The 13,872-nt window shown below is 35.3% G+C and overlaps 2 protein-coding genes across 8 annotated transcripts in view; one reads left to right on the forward strand and one right to left on the reverse strand.

Moving 5' to 3' along the window:
• Nucleotides 1-7,529, forward strand: part of LOC115245706 (serine/threonine-protein kinase PAK 2) — a 9,700-nt gene extending 2,171 nt beyond the window's left edge. Inside the window, exons 2-10 of one of the 7 annotated variants that reach the window (XM_029824138.1) lie at nucleotides 195-384; nucleotides 785-796; nucleotides 1,565-1,733; nucleotides 1,818-1,959; nucleotides 2,046-2,151; nucleotides 2,240-2,523; nucleotides 2,607-3,102; nucleotides 3,176-3,394; nucleotides 3,496-7,529. In XM_029824138.1, the coding sequence (XP_029679998.1) occupies nucleotides 195-384; nucleotides 785-796; nucleotides 1,565-1,733; nucleotides 1,818-1,959; nucleotides 2,046-2,151; nucleotides 2,240-2,523; nucleotides 2,607-3,102; nucleotides 3,176-3,394; nucleotides 3,496-3,579 (1,702 nt within the window). In that variant the 3' untranslated portion in view covers nucleotides 3,580-7,529. Of the gene's footprint in view, nucleotides 1-194; nucleotides 385-784; nucleotides 797-1,564; nucleotides 1,734-1,817; nucleotides 1,960-2,033; nucleotides 2,152-2,239; nucleotides 2,524-2,606; nucleotides 3,103-3,175; nucleotides 3,395-3,495 lie in introns of all 7 variants that reach the window. The other 6 variants (XM_029824134.1, XM_029824135.1, XM_029824139.1 and 3 more) reach the window with 6 other exon arrangements.
• A 1,031-nt stretch (nucleotides 7,530-8,560) lies between these two features.
• On the reverse strand, nucleotides 8,561-13,055 carry LOC115245714 (methionine-R-sulfoxide reductase B1). The gene is made up of 3 exons (XM_029824158.1): nucleotides 13,028-13,055; nucleotides 12,109-12,399; nucleotides 8,561-9,436 (listed from the first exon to the last, which is right to left on the reverse strand). Exons 1-3 carry the CDS (start codon nucleotides 13,053-13,055, stop codon nucleotides 9,249-9,251), a joined length of 507 nt encoding a protein of 168 aa, XP_029680018.1. The 3' UTR covers nucleotides 8,561-9,248.
• Between the last annotated feature and the right edge of the window lie 817 nt (nucleotides 13,056-13,872).

A 13,872-nucleotide genomic window follows, 5' to 3' on the forward strand; every position in this document is an offset into this window, starting at 1 on the left:
ATATATATATACACAAACAGAGAAATTTTTACATCTTACAATGTTTATGCCAGCAATAGTAATTTTAAAATCTTTAAAATATTTCTGTGATAAAATGTATACGATTAATACAAAAGATTAATACAAAACAAGATCATTGGATAATCATTAAATTGTGATTGCGATAGATTCTTTAATGTTATTTACATTTTCAGGGGGGAATCAGCGCCTAATTTACCAGTGGACATGCGTCCGCTGCCTAAGGAGCCGGATTCTGATGAACGCAAGAAGAAGACGTTGAAGGGTAAAATAAAGGTGAAGGAGAACAAACCGAATATTAGTTACCCCACGAACTTCGAGCACACCGTGCACGTCGGATTTGATGCTGTGACCGGCGAATTCACGGTAGGTTTTTCTCTTGCGATTCCACGCGGTTCGCACAATCGCCTCTCTACACCCTATTGTTCAAAATGCACTCGCTTACCGCTTTGCTGTTGTATCACGGTGCGGATTATCTATGAGAGAGACGCGGTGGAGAAAAAGAAAAAGAGAGTTTTACATTATGTGTAAATTATTCTATATTATTTGATATCTTTTTGTATATTACTTTCTACTTACTATTGTATTCTTTTGTGTGTGAGAATCACATGGATTTTCCGTACCTGATCGAAATGAGATATGAGTTCATTGGTTCACATATACATTTGAACATATTGAAAACGGTACTTTGGTAATTTGTCCGACGCTTCTTATATCTTATTATTTTCACATAACTAAACTAACAAGACACGTATTTCTTTCCAAGCTGCCATTAAAAGTAAGTAAATTAATACAGTTTGGTTTGTGCCTGTTGTACATACATATACACGTGGATTCGACACTTTCTTTTCGTTGCGGTTTTTATGAGATTAGATGTTTACTTTCCATTCATTACGTCGAGTTTCGTCGATACATAGTCGCTTCTGTAGATTGATACAAGCTTTAGTCGACGTTGCATATAACAATATTTGTTTCTTTCTCACAGAATGATTTTCGGCACAGCAGCTAGGATAGCTAAATTATATCAGTTTTGTAAATTTTATTTACATATTATGTTAACTCTTTCTATCAAAATTGTGCATGTGTATTCAAATAGCGAGTTTTATAGAAAATTAAATGGTGACTTTATTAAATCCTTAAAATTTCGCATACATATATTAAAATATTTAAATAATCAAAATTTAGAAAATTTTTTCAAATTTTTTTGTTGTATAAATATGACACAATTGTAGAAAAGTATTTTATTAAATATTAAAAATTCTGAATTATATTCCCGAATGACAAAAAACAAATGTAGGTTTTTGATTATATCTTGAATTAAATTTATTAGCATTACAAATATACATAACACAGAAATACTTCTTAATCTTTATTCCTTTACACATCATATATAGTTGCATGTTTAAAAATCAAAATCTAGGATTAGTACTAAGTGCACCTTAAACACTAGCGTTAAATTTACCAGACTTGCCGGATTACTTACCATTTGTCTGTTCTACAATAAAAATACAATAATCATTGTCTCACAGTGTGTTTTTTTTCACAGGGTATGCCGGAGGCATGGGCAAGATTGCTTATGTCTAGCAACATTAGTAAGCAGGAGCAGAAGAAGAATCCACAGGCTGTGTTGGATGTATTAAATTGGTATGATAGTAGCAGTAAGGAGGCGAAAGGCTCCAAGTACATGACCACAACTAAAATGGTAGGAGTTGTTGGTAAGTATTGAGATATCAGGTCGTCTACAAAGAAATAATTTGAATTCAACAAAAATACATTACTAGTGACCATACTATCGATAGATAAAACCTTTTTAGCTCCAATCGAAAGGGCGAGTAGTCCCCGAAGTATGGGGATTGGTATCGGCACGGGTGTGGGAAATATTCGCGGCCAAGCAATGTCCCAGGCATCTGGAAGCTCTCACTCCCAGCATTCGTTGAGCAGGTGAGTCTTTTACACTTTTACGCGTTTGTCCCTTAGTCATTTAAATATTTTCTGAGAAACGGCAACGGTTACAGGGTAAGCAGCAGTAGTCCAAGTAGCACGCCGACGGATGCGTGTGCGACCAGTTCGGAACAGGAGGATGAGCCGCCGCCTCCACCGATCTCCGCCCGGCCGGAACGTACGAAATCGATCGTAAGTTTGTGCATTAAGAAATGTGCGATTTTTATCCACCAGTGATTATTTTACCAACTATCTGTAATGTCTTACTTTTATTATACAGTATACGAAACCTATAGAAGAGGAACCACCGCCACCCCTGACGACTACGCTGGGTTCGCCGCAACGAAACGGCATGCAACAGCAGCAACATCAATCTCAGTTAGATAGGAATAAGAATCAAGCGACACCGACGTCAACAACGACTGATCAGACGCGACCGGCACAAGGTGACAAAGCTAGAAAGAAGAAAATGTCAGACGACGAAATACTAGAAAAGCTTAGAACAATTGTGAGCGTAGGAGATCCTAATAGAAAATATACGAAAATGGAAAAGATCGGACAAGGGTAAGACATGAAAACAATGATTCATAAATGAGTAATTATACTAAAAGTATATAATTGTACTGATTAACGATCACGATTTGCAGTGCTTCGGGAACGGTGTATACAGCGATAGAAACGTCCACTGGCATGGAGGTTGCAATAAAACAAATGAATCTATCGCAACAGCCAAAAAAAGAGCTTATTATAAACGAGATTCTGGTAATGCGGGAGAACAAACATCCGAACGTTGTAAATTACTTGGATAGTTATTTAGTCGGGGAAGAACTGTGGGTAGTCATGGAATATTTGCCAGGTGGCAGTTTGACAGATGTTGTGACCGAGACTTGTATGGACGAAGGTCAAATTGCCGCAGTGTGCAGAGAAGTACTGCAGGCACTAGAGTTCCTTCATTGTAATCAGGTTATACACAGGGACATTAAGTCCGACAATATCCTTCTGGGTCTAGACGGAGGGGTGAAGTTGACAGATTTTGGCTTTTGCGCGCAAATCTCGCCAGAGCAGAGCAAACGGACGACGATGGTCGGCACGCCGTATTGGATGGCGCCAGAAGTGGTGACACGAAAGCAGTACGGACCTAAGGTAGATTCACGCATCAATTGTTATTACGAAAATCGATTGAAAGCGTATAATCAAATGTACCTTGATATCGCAGGTTGATATATGGTCATTAGGAATAATGGCGATCGAGATGATCGAAGGGGAACCACCGTATCTGAATGAAAACCCGTTAAGAGCGTTGTACTTGATCGCGACGAACGGCAAGCCGGAAATCAAGGAAAAGGATAAATTGTCGGGTATATTTCAAGATTTTCTAGATCAGTGTTTGGAGGTTGAAGTGGAAAAACGGTCCGCGGCTTCCGAACTGTTGAAGGTAAGAGAAACCATTATTGTTGATACAGAACGCGAACCTTCTCTTCATATCTTTCGCTCGAGCTGATTTAATTCGAAATATGTGTTTAAATTGGATTGCAGCATCCTTTTCTGAAATTAGCCAGGCCACTAGCGTCATTAACACCTTTAATAATGGCAGCGAAGGAAGCTGCCAAAGGTCATTAAAAGAGGCAGTGGTGCGATTAGATTGTAATCGTAAGAGACATGAGAGTGCGGTTATGCAAACGCGATGCGAAAAAAAGAAAGAAATAATGAATCACCCTCCCAAAACGGAAACGGCACAATAATTCAATAATATATAATAAATATAAACGTATATATATATATATAAATGAATAAATATACATATATATATATACATGTATATATGCATACATATGTGTATATCGTACGTGAATATTATTTTATTTGCGGCGTCATGTATATGTATACACATATGCATGCATATATTCATTATGTATGCATATAGATTGATAGATAGAACATATACGATACCGTGATGGAGTATCGAGAGAGCGGTTGCACAGTTAAAAAAATGCTCGATTCTTGCATCTTGCGAGTGCGAACAACAAAATTAAATCAGAAAAAGCTATGAGCGATCTGATGGTAGAGATCTTGTTTTCCTCGATAAAAAAATCTAATTACAGTTGGGGCGTGTAAAACTGAACTCAAAAAAGTCTTAGCTTAGTTTTGGAAGGAAATAAGAAAATGAAACATGTTTCACAATGCATGCGCTGTTGCCTGAGATGAGCTTTTGCCACAATTTTGATGGATTATCATCGAGGAAACATAAGCGCGCACGCTCGCGCGATCGTCGGTTATTTTCTAAAAATATAAAACTAGTATTATATTAACTCTCTAAAAAAAGAAAGAAGAAAATTCAAATCGGGGAGAGAGAGAGAGAGTTAGCAAGAAACGCATATTATTTATAGCGCGAGAATCTTAATAGATAATACCACAAACAAATGTGTGAACAAGTGCATAGGACCTATTCTAATATATTATTGTTTAATGAGAGATCGTAGACAGAAAGAAGATTGGTCTTCGTGTCGGACTTGTATTTTTCGACAGAGATTAAGGAAGCGGTGAAGCAGAGCAATATGTTTTTGGTGTGTTTTGATCCGATTAGCGCGACGAATAGATGTGTAAACGATAGAATATAACTTGTTTTCAATGTTCTCAAGAATTACGTACTGATTATTGATTATATTTGATTCGTTGTTGATTCAGTTTCCTTATACTGAAGAGAGAAATTATTTTAGCAATTATTTTCCACGTATAAAAATATCGCAATTTATATGTTGGCGTTTACAATATAGAGAAATTGGTTCACTTGTGTTCTGAGCCGATTGCGTAAGAATTGCATATCCGTTTGAGGCCGCTAACTTAGAGCTTTATGACGAAGATGAATACTTTTTCTCATTTGCACCGTTAAAAAAAAGAAAGAGAAAGAGAGACACGTGTTAAGACATGAAACTTACCAAGATTTACTATTTAGTCGATAAGAACATCTTTCCGAGGGCAAAATGTTTGTCTGCATCACGTGTGTTCTTCGCTGTAAGTCCAACGTAACTGTCTTTAACGTGTCTTGCAGAACAAAAAGGAAAGAAAAGATGATAGAAACGATTGATATGAAACTGTAAAACAAGGTTCAGACGTAGAAGCATTTTGTGACACTATAAAGTGCCTGTCTTGTCGTTTAGAGACGTGAAGAAGAAAAAAAAAGAAAACTCGCGTTAGATTTCTTATGAACCACCGTATTACGATTTACGATACGTAATATTTCGTTTTAGCACCATGAGAGAGAAGAGAAAAGAAACAAATAATCGAATACACACACATACATATATAATGGAGTTGAGTTGTATTGTACGTTTTGTGTAGAAGGAGTTGTGGTTCCGTATGTATGGTTGTATTTGCATCGAACATTATCGAGATATGTCTTTCCTAATATTGTATTATATATCATCCGAGCATCATTGCGTCATCGAAGAAAACGAATATCTTAGAAGTACATTTAGTTATCTTAGGTAATACCGTGACTATTAGATTTTCGTATCATCTTTTTTTTTATTTTCCTCATTTTATGTACGTCGTCCATTATTCGACTGAAATATCTGTCGCGTGAAAGCCCCAAAAAGAAGTAAAGAAAGGTGATAGCCTATTGATGAACATCAATGATATAAAGCATAGATAGAATACGAGCCGGCAAGAATGTTAATTCCGGGTTTCCTCAATTTCATAGGTGCATTTGATAGATTTTTTACCGACAAAAAGGATGCCACAAACCCTAATGCGCTACGATCAACAGTTTTCGAGATATCGATGTTTCAAATGCTTTACCTCTAGAAAATGAGTTAGGTTTAAGTGACCCTGTGACCCCAACACAACTCTGACACGACACTTCCCCTTCCCTTCACTCACCATAATATTTGTTTTTATATTACAATCCTTGTTTGACATTGTGTTATTATTATTCATACCTGTACTATACGATTCTAATGTACATTAGGCAGTATATATTTATGTTTCTTTGTTACAGTATGATACAAAAATTTTGAAATTTTGATATATTTTTTTTAAATCAATAAATTTTTTTTTAATAAAACAGAAATTCCTTGCGTGGACGCAGTGGGTTCCGCCCCCCCTCCCCTCCTACGGAGGGGTTCCACTTGCGGAAGATATAACCTAACCCAAACCTATGTCCCAGGAGTGAATTATTACTAAAAAATATACACATATTTAACCGTTCATTGAAATTATATTGTATGGTATATTTAATAACATTCTTTTGTTAATAACTCTTTAATAAATATCAACCAACAACTAAATCCTTTTGGATGTTATTCAGGGTCATGACTTTAACAACATATATCAACATCAACATCATCCGTGAGATTGCCCACTTCATGCACAATTATTTATATTTTTTAAGATAACTCGAAAACTATTGATCGTAACGCATTGTCATTTGCAGCATTCTTTTTCTCAGTAAAAAATCTATCAAATGCACCTATCAAATTGAAGGGCCCCGGAAATAACATTTCTCCCTACGAGCCAGTTTGCAGATCTTGATGCAAATAAATTTTTTATTGTAATCAATACAATCATAAGACGATTTCGAATGTGAGAATGTCGGAATTGTAGAAGAATTATTTGTAAACTTTTCTCTAGGGCAAGAAGAGAAAAAAAAGAAATGTCGAGGCTAAGAAGAAAAAAAATCTTCTCTAAATAAACATTCGCGTTCCATTTTGAATAATCCGAGCTCGACGTTCTTCTTTTTTCCTTTCGAGTTTCGAAAATACATGAGTAACACGTACTTGCCCGATTTCCGGTTTTCGCGCGGTGGATAGATGACTCTCGGTCGACGAGGTTTTTTGTTATACATGTATGTATAGGACTCGTATATAAATTAATATTAACTAAAACCATGTGAAAATATGATTATGATAGTTATAAATCGAGAAATTAACGATACACTTATATTGCATACGAAATGAGATGAAAGAAGGAAAAGAAGGAGAAGCTCGTATATTATTTGATAATCGAACGATACGTATCCACTTTTCGACGAGTTTATTTTGTTCTACTTCCTTTTTTGTAGTATCATCTTTTGAAGAAAAGCCTGATTAGATTTTTATAATGTTTGACTGTACTTGATCGAGAAAGAGCGGAAGCAGCTCAGTTTATATTGACATTCACGATCGAATTTAAGGTCGATATGCCGAAGGAAACTTGATGCAATTTATTTTTAGAGGGATTTCAGGAACCATGTGAAATAGAATATATTAATTAAATTTCCACTTTCTCTTTTCAGTATTCCGTGCGAACGTTTCGCATTAATCTCCGCTTCGGCGTCCGTCTTTAAAATCGATCGGATTGTTGACAAGAGACAAAATAACGTGCGCACGTCTTAGTATTAACGAAAGAAAAAAGTATGAGTGTGTAAAAAAAATATATAAAAATAAAGAATGGTGCGATCCCCAGGGTTAAAGTTGACGATCAGAAGCACTAAGAAGAGCGAGGTCCTGCATTTTCACAAATATCTCGGCGCGACTTTCTCCTCTATTTACATTTTTTTTTTGCGGCAGTTATATTTTAACAAATATATACTACAGCTATATATTAGCAGCTATTATAATTAATATCTCTAATTTTACTTACGCAAATCTGGTCGCGCGAGATGCAAAACTGCCTGCATAAAATATCATCATCCGATCGATGCACACCCTGATTAAAGCGCATCTTAGCATGTAGATAGATGTTCGCTGATAATGGTACCGAATGATCCTTTTATCACGTGAACAAAAGTACAAAAATTGTACCAAGCATGCCTTATCGTAATAATAATAAGTGATGCATTACGAAAGTACTCATTATTTTTGACATTGACAAACGAATCGCAAACGTACAAGAGCTCTGAGAAAAAATACGAGCAGGCGAATCTTTTAACATAAAAAGAAAATGCAGGCATTTTTGCATCCGATTATGCATCCATACTTTGATGATCCTTCCAATTGCATTTAATTATTCGCTATGTGGACACTACGTGTATTATCTTGTCTCTGTTTTTAGATTCTTAAAAATAGGTTCCTAATATACGAATCATATTAAGTATGTGTATGCATGTTTTATCATAGCATTTTACGATGTTTTTGAAAATGCTTTGTGATCTCCGAATGAAAGAAATAAGTAGTAGGCCTATAGTAACAAAGTCGCTATTTTACTGCTGAGATTGAAAAAAAAAGAAGCTTCGACCCTTCCCGACGGAGGAAGGTTCGTTCGACTTTAACTTTTGTAAGAAAGAAACGCATTTATCGGAAAACATTCGGCAGAAATCTGGTCTCTCAGGAAGAATATTTGAAATTTTTGTGACGAGATAAAAGTTTCAAAGTAAAGGAGTGCAAAAAGAAAAACACAGAAAAGAAGTAATGAATTGTAAAAATAATGCCTAGAATTTTGCGCATATATTGTATTATAACACCTTTCAGTTTGTTTTGAAACGTTATAATATAAGGAAACATTTTATAACAAATATGTTTTTGTATGAAAAATATCCTCCCTGCCTGATAATTATTAAGAGAAATGAAAAATGATTATCTACTTTATGTCTTTCATTTGACATATTAAATTAGAACATATGATATATTTTACATATGGCATTTATTGAAAAAATAACATTCTTTGATTAGACATTTTCATCATCCTTTCAATATCGCGCGCTTTTTCGCATCACATCGTAGTATACATACATCTTGTGTGGGAGTTTTTGTTCTCTTTATTACGGATATGTACATAGTATATTTGTAATATCGAGAGAGTAAGCAGTACACAATACGGAGTTTCCAGAACTGATAACATAGAATTAGCTTCTCGTCGCGTGTGAAAAGTCGGTCGGAAACGTTTTATCTCTGCATGTAAATAGGATACTTGGTAAACTTTTGCAGAAGCTGTAACGTAGAAAGGAATATTCGCGAATATATGCAAAAGTCATATATAATTAAATATTAGAATAAATCAAAGGAATATATAGTAATTGACATAGAAAGATTAATTAATGACGATATAGTATTCACATTGCATCAAAAGTGATAAAAACATTATATATTTTATATATATACATATAATAATAATACGAACTTTTATTTTACAGAAACAGCCTATGTGGTATTGGCAATAATGATTATTACACTCTCTTTACAATGCATATAAATATAAATCAGAGGTATTTTATAATGTTTATAACACGAGATATAAATATATATATATATTATATATGACTGCACATGTGAGTCACATAAATATCGGAAGTATTATAAAATAATAAGCTTATTTTACGTAGACTTTTTCTCCTCTCCCGCCGGGTGAAAGCTTATGGAGGCGGAATTGATGCAGAAACGTTTCCTCATAGGTTTCGGCCCGTCGTTGAATACGTGTCCCAGGTGTGCGTCGCATTTCGAACAGGTCACTTCGGTCCGCACCATATCTGGGTTTGCGATCAGCAGTAGTAGATTGCCGCCGACTAGTTGGCGTCGTTTAATTCGACGTGACGCGAGATTTTCAGTGGTGTTTTTTTTCAGTGACGAGAGTGAAGAGTGGTTCAGTGGTGGTAGTAGTAGTAGTAGCCAAGGAGTGATCAAGGAGGGCAAAAGGAGAAAGAATAATAGAGTGTGATTAGACGCAGACCGACACCCTTCTCGCGATACACTTTTCAGAAGTAATAGACGTGATCTAAAGAGAGCTATTTATAAGAGAAGAAAAGTTGATCCCCGATCGTGAGAAAAATAGATAACATTTATATGATATTAAAAGAATAATAAAAAGGTGCGTACATATATACGAAACGGTTTTATTATATATTCTTATATATGAACTGAGATTTTTTTGACTGCATTAATTATTATCAAACCTGATTGTTGTTTGCTTGGCAAAAAATTATGCAATTGCACAATATATACTATACATGTTTTATATTTTACTTAACTATTTATTATTTATATTTTGTTTCGTTTATAATATATGCAAATATATTTCTGTATATCAAGTGTGTTTATATCGCAAAAGCAGAAATAATTATTAGCTTGTATATTTAGCTGTGAGTATTAAAACATACAAATGATCAAATATTGTTATCTCAACTGTTACCGGCTATAACGATAACATCAAAGCAAAGGAATTTTATTTGCATCAAAGAAATATGCTGTAAAAAACAATATCTATGTGTTAAGGATTTGCAGCTAAAAAAAGATATTATTTGTATTGCAAGAATGCAAGTTATGTTTGTTGAACAATCATCGAAAATTTTGTAGCGCAGCTAATATGTACAGCATTCTTAAGTAATATGACAGATATTTTTTAATCGTACATTTCCAATGAATATTTCATATATAATGTAGCACATTAGTTTAATATAAAAAGTGATGTAAGTCTAACACAATCACACTCTAAGCAAGTGCATGCAGGAATCGGGGAGAGAGAACAAGAATTTTCGTCTAATATATACAACATTCTACATGTACAAGAGAACTATGTACAAACATTTTCTCTTAAATATCCAAATATTTTTTTAAGCATAATATATGTGTACAAAAAAATTTCTACATTCACGAACATATTATCAAAAAAACCACACAAGAACGAGTTGAAATGAAATTACAGTTACAATTTTTTTTAAATTTGCGATATTTTTATCTTATATGAAAAATGTATTATAAATATACATATAATTGTACACATGAGAAACAGACTGAAAATATATAAAAAGATTTCTACTTTAAGCAGAAAATAAACGGGTGAAATGACCAGGATAAATTTAATAATGTTATGCAAGTGTATAATTATATATGAGATATATGTTATAATTATAATTTTGTAAATAGTAAAAAAAAAAAAAACGGTGCAAGGATTTATCAAGAGGACTTTATTAATAAATATCATAATACGATTTCGAGAACTTATCATATAAATTTGTGTTTAAAATTCAAATGAGACATTTTTAAATGTAAAAAATGAAGTGGGGTGAAAATTGTCTGGCACGTTGTGTAAATATGGATCGGGACGAGTAACATCCGTTTGTGTCACCAATATAATTAGCATAGTTCGAAGTCTCTATTATGTTATCGCCGTTGCGCAACTATGTTATACGCTTCGACTATTATAGAATCAGCGGACATCGCCTCTCTCTCTCTGGTGAAGAAAAATCAAATGCATCGTCGGAGCGTGATAACAGAAAACTCTGTGATGTTGCGTTTGCAAACAAGAAATATTCTCGCAAACACATAGTTCGATGAACACTCGTTCTTTAGTCAAGGCACAATCTACTACGTAAAGCAAAAATTGATTCAAAATCCTCGTACAATTATCATTTGGATTATTTTCCCGTGACAAAGATATGTGAAAATGAACCTAGTGTCGAGTCATCATGATTTTCGCTGACACGGAGTTTTTCGAGTTTCGCGCCTCTTCATGGAAAAAAACCTCACCTCTCCGTGCCCTTCTCCTGCGTCACATGCCACTGCAACGGCGTCAAGCGTTTCCGCGCCTCCTCCTTGTCGATCACCGTTGTCATCCTCCTGACAGCACCGAGCGTGAATCGCAGAATCTTGAGACGGGATCGAATTTCCCTAGAGTCGAATATATGCGTGCCAAGCACGCGGTTTCACCTGACGGTTCTAGCGCGAGAGACGGGCAATCTTGCCGCGCTTTCGTCGTTACGAGAGAGAACCTACTCTTGAAGCCGCTCTCGCGAGTACACGCGCACCCTTATATCGGCCAACTTCGCTGCACCGGACCCGACTGAACCGCGCTTCGAACGCGCTGCCGCGATTTCCTGCGATAACTCCGCGAGCTCTTGGCGCTCCAGTCATGTTCCAGCTAGAGTCCCTAAAGATAGAGTCTAGCCACGGTGCGTGTTCCTTTTTATTGGTCAAAACGAAGTTTGGAAAAACATGGCGGAACCAATAGAAATTGTTATGGGAAGCATAATAATTTAAAAAGAAAACGGTGCAAGGATTTATCAAGAGGACTTTATTAATAAATATCATAATACGATTTCGAGTGTACCCGCGTATTATTAAAGGAATTGTGCAATGTTTAATGTTGAAACAAACGCAAGATGTATATATATGTGTCCAGAGAATGCCATTCTGAGAATGCATTATAAAAGATACGCTAACGAAGACCATAATCGCTTACCATGAGAGGTGTCTTTGGTCAATTTAATGCGTCCTTGATCCAAAACCTCATTGAATGCAGGCCAACCGCATCCGCTGTCGTACTTGGTATCCGAGGAGAATAATTCCTGATCGCAAACGATACAGGTGTACGTTCCCTTTTCGTAAAACTTATTGTAGCAACCGCTAAACGGCCTGCGAAATAAAGAATAAAAATGAGGGTGAATTAGGATGGCGCGAGGGAAAAAAAAAGGGGAGCGAACTGTGCGTGACACATATTTATTTTTAAACCTGTTGGCCGTGAGAGGGGCAGCTCAAAAGCAGAGAGACGCTCTTGAAAAAGTTATTTCGGTGTATACGTCATCTAACGATATAAAATTGAACTGCCCATCGCGCGGGAACGTGACTTTACGTGTTTTCATCTTATGACATATCTTGCAGTAAATTACGTCATATCGCGATTTTATTTGCAAAAAAATCATGTGTCGCATATAATGAGGCCACGTTAACCGTTAGATATGTAAATATACATGTCATAATATTATAGTGCTTCTCTTCGCGAATTCAACGCTGAATAAATACACATATTGATACGCATTATTTTAACATAAATAAATATTCTTTTAAATATTAAAAAATTAATAAATTAAAGTAATAAATTAATAAAATATATTAATAAATTAATAAAGATATTTATTAATTTAAAAATTAATAAATATGTATTTTTAAAAATATTTTAATATTTTTAAAACTTATCATATAAATTTGTATAAACTATATATAATAAAAATATAAATTTTTTAACTTTTACAACGCAATTGCAACTACACGTCATGTATACACCGCCGCCATGTTTTTCTAAAACTAATCGAGTGGCCAGACTCTATCTTTAGGGACTCTAGTTCCAGCCAGAGAGAATCAAGACAGAATGGAGCGGATACTGTCCTCTACTCTGATTGGTTCCGCCATTTTTAGGTCAACTTATACAGGGTGTCCCATAATAACCGTATCACCTCTCATGCAGGTAGAGTGGGTTAAACCTTAGAACCTTAGAACATATATAAATGGAAGGGGAATGTGCCTTTGTTTCCCGATAGAAAAACATGTCGGAAGGAAGTAAGAAAGAAAATCATAGTTGCCTCCATGAAGTGTGCGCCGCCGCATACTACCAGGCGCGCGGCTAAAAGTCGGCGCTGATTGACCAGACTTTACTCAATAATAACTCCTTTATTAAGCGTTATAAAAAAAAATGTTACAGGACTTTTCTGTTCAGTTTAACCACCGACGAGATACTATTAAAGACCGTCAGCCCTGGGTAAATTTTTGTTACCATCAAGTGGGCCCGGTGGGCCTGGAGGTAATTGAAAAATGTTGACATTACCGGCCGTTTGATGAATCAAAGATAATTACACGATTTATTTAATTACTTTACGGTTATTTTAAATCATCCAGTTATTATTTTATTATCGAAAACACCGACGAGATATTATTAGAGACCGATGGTGTTATAGGATTTCGTATATTACTGGAAAAAAATACCTTGACAGAAAAATTTGTTTTACTTTCTTTTAAAATAAATCTTGAATTTCGCTGAGAAATTTGGATTATTCATTTGTATGCTTAATCTCTTGCAAAGGCAAACTATTCATGATGGTAGACATCGGAGTTGTGCAGTTAGCATTACGCACGGCTTGCTGTTGCCAACTGATCATCAACAAATTCGAGCCATTTTGATAAGACCTTGTCTACAGAGCTCGTTGTCCCGTTTCCCGCGTATTCATTCGCT

Source organism: Formica exsecta, unplaced genomic scaffold, assembly GCF_003651465.1.
Source record: "Formica exsecta isolate Colony F162 unplaced genomic scaffold, ASM365146v1 scaffold1277, whole genome shotgun sequence".
In the NCBI taxonomy this organism is placed as follows: domain Eukaryota; kingdom Metazoa; phylum Arthropoda; class Insecta; order Hymenoptera; family Formicidae; genus Formica; species Formica exsecta.

Excerpts from the sequence above, each read along its gene's own strand:
- LOC115245714 (XM_029824158.1), bottom strand. The coding sequence starts at position 13,055 with ATGGCGGAACCAATCAGAGTAGAGGACA. Across the intron at positions 12,400-13,027 it reads ACCAATCAGAGTAGAGGACA|CTGCCCCTCTCACGGCCAAC; the intron begins GTATCCGCTCCA and ends TCTGCTTTTGAG. Across the intron at positions 9,437-12,108 it reads GACCAAAGACACCTCTCATG|TCGGCGGCAATCTACTACTG; the intron begins GTAAGCGATTAT and ends GACGCCAACTAG.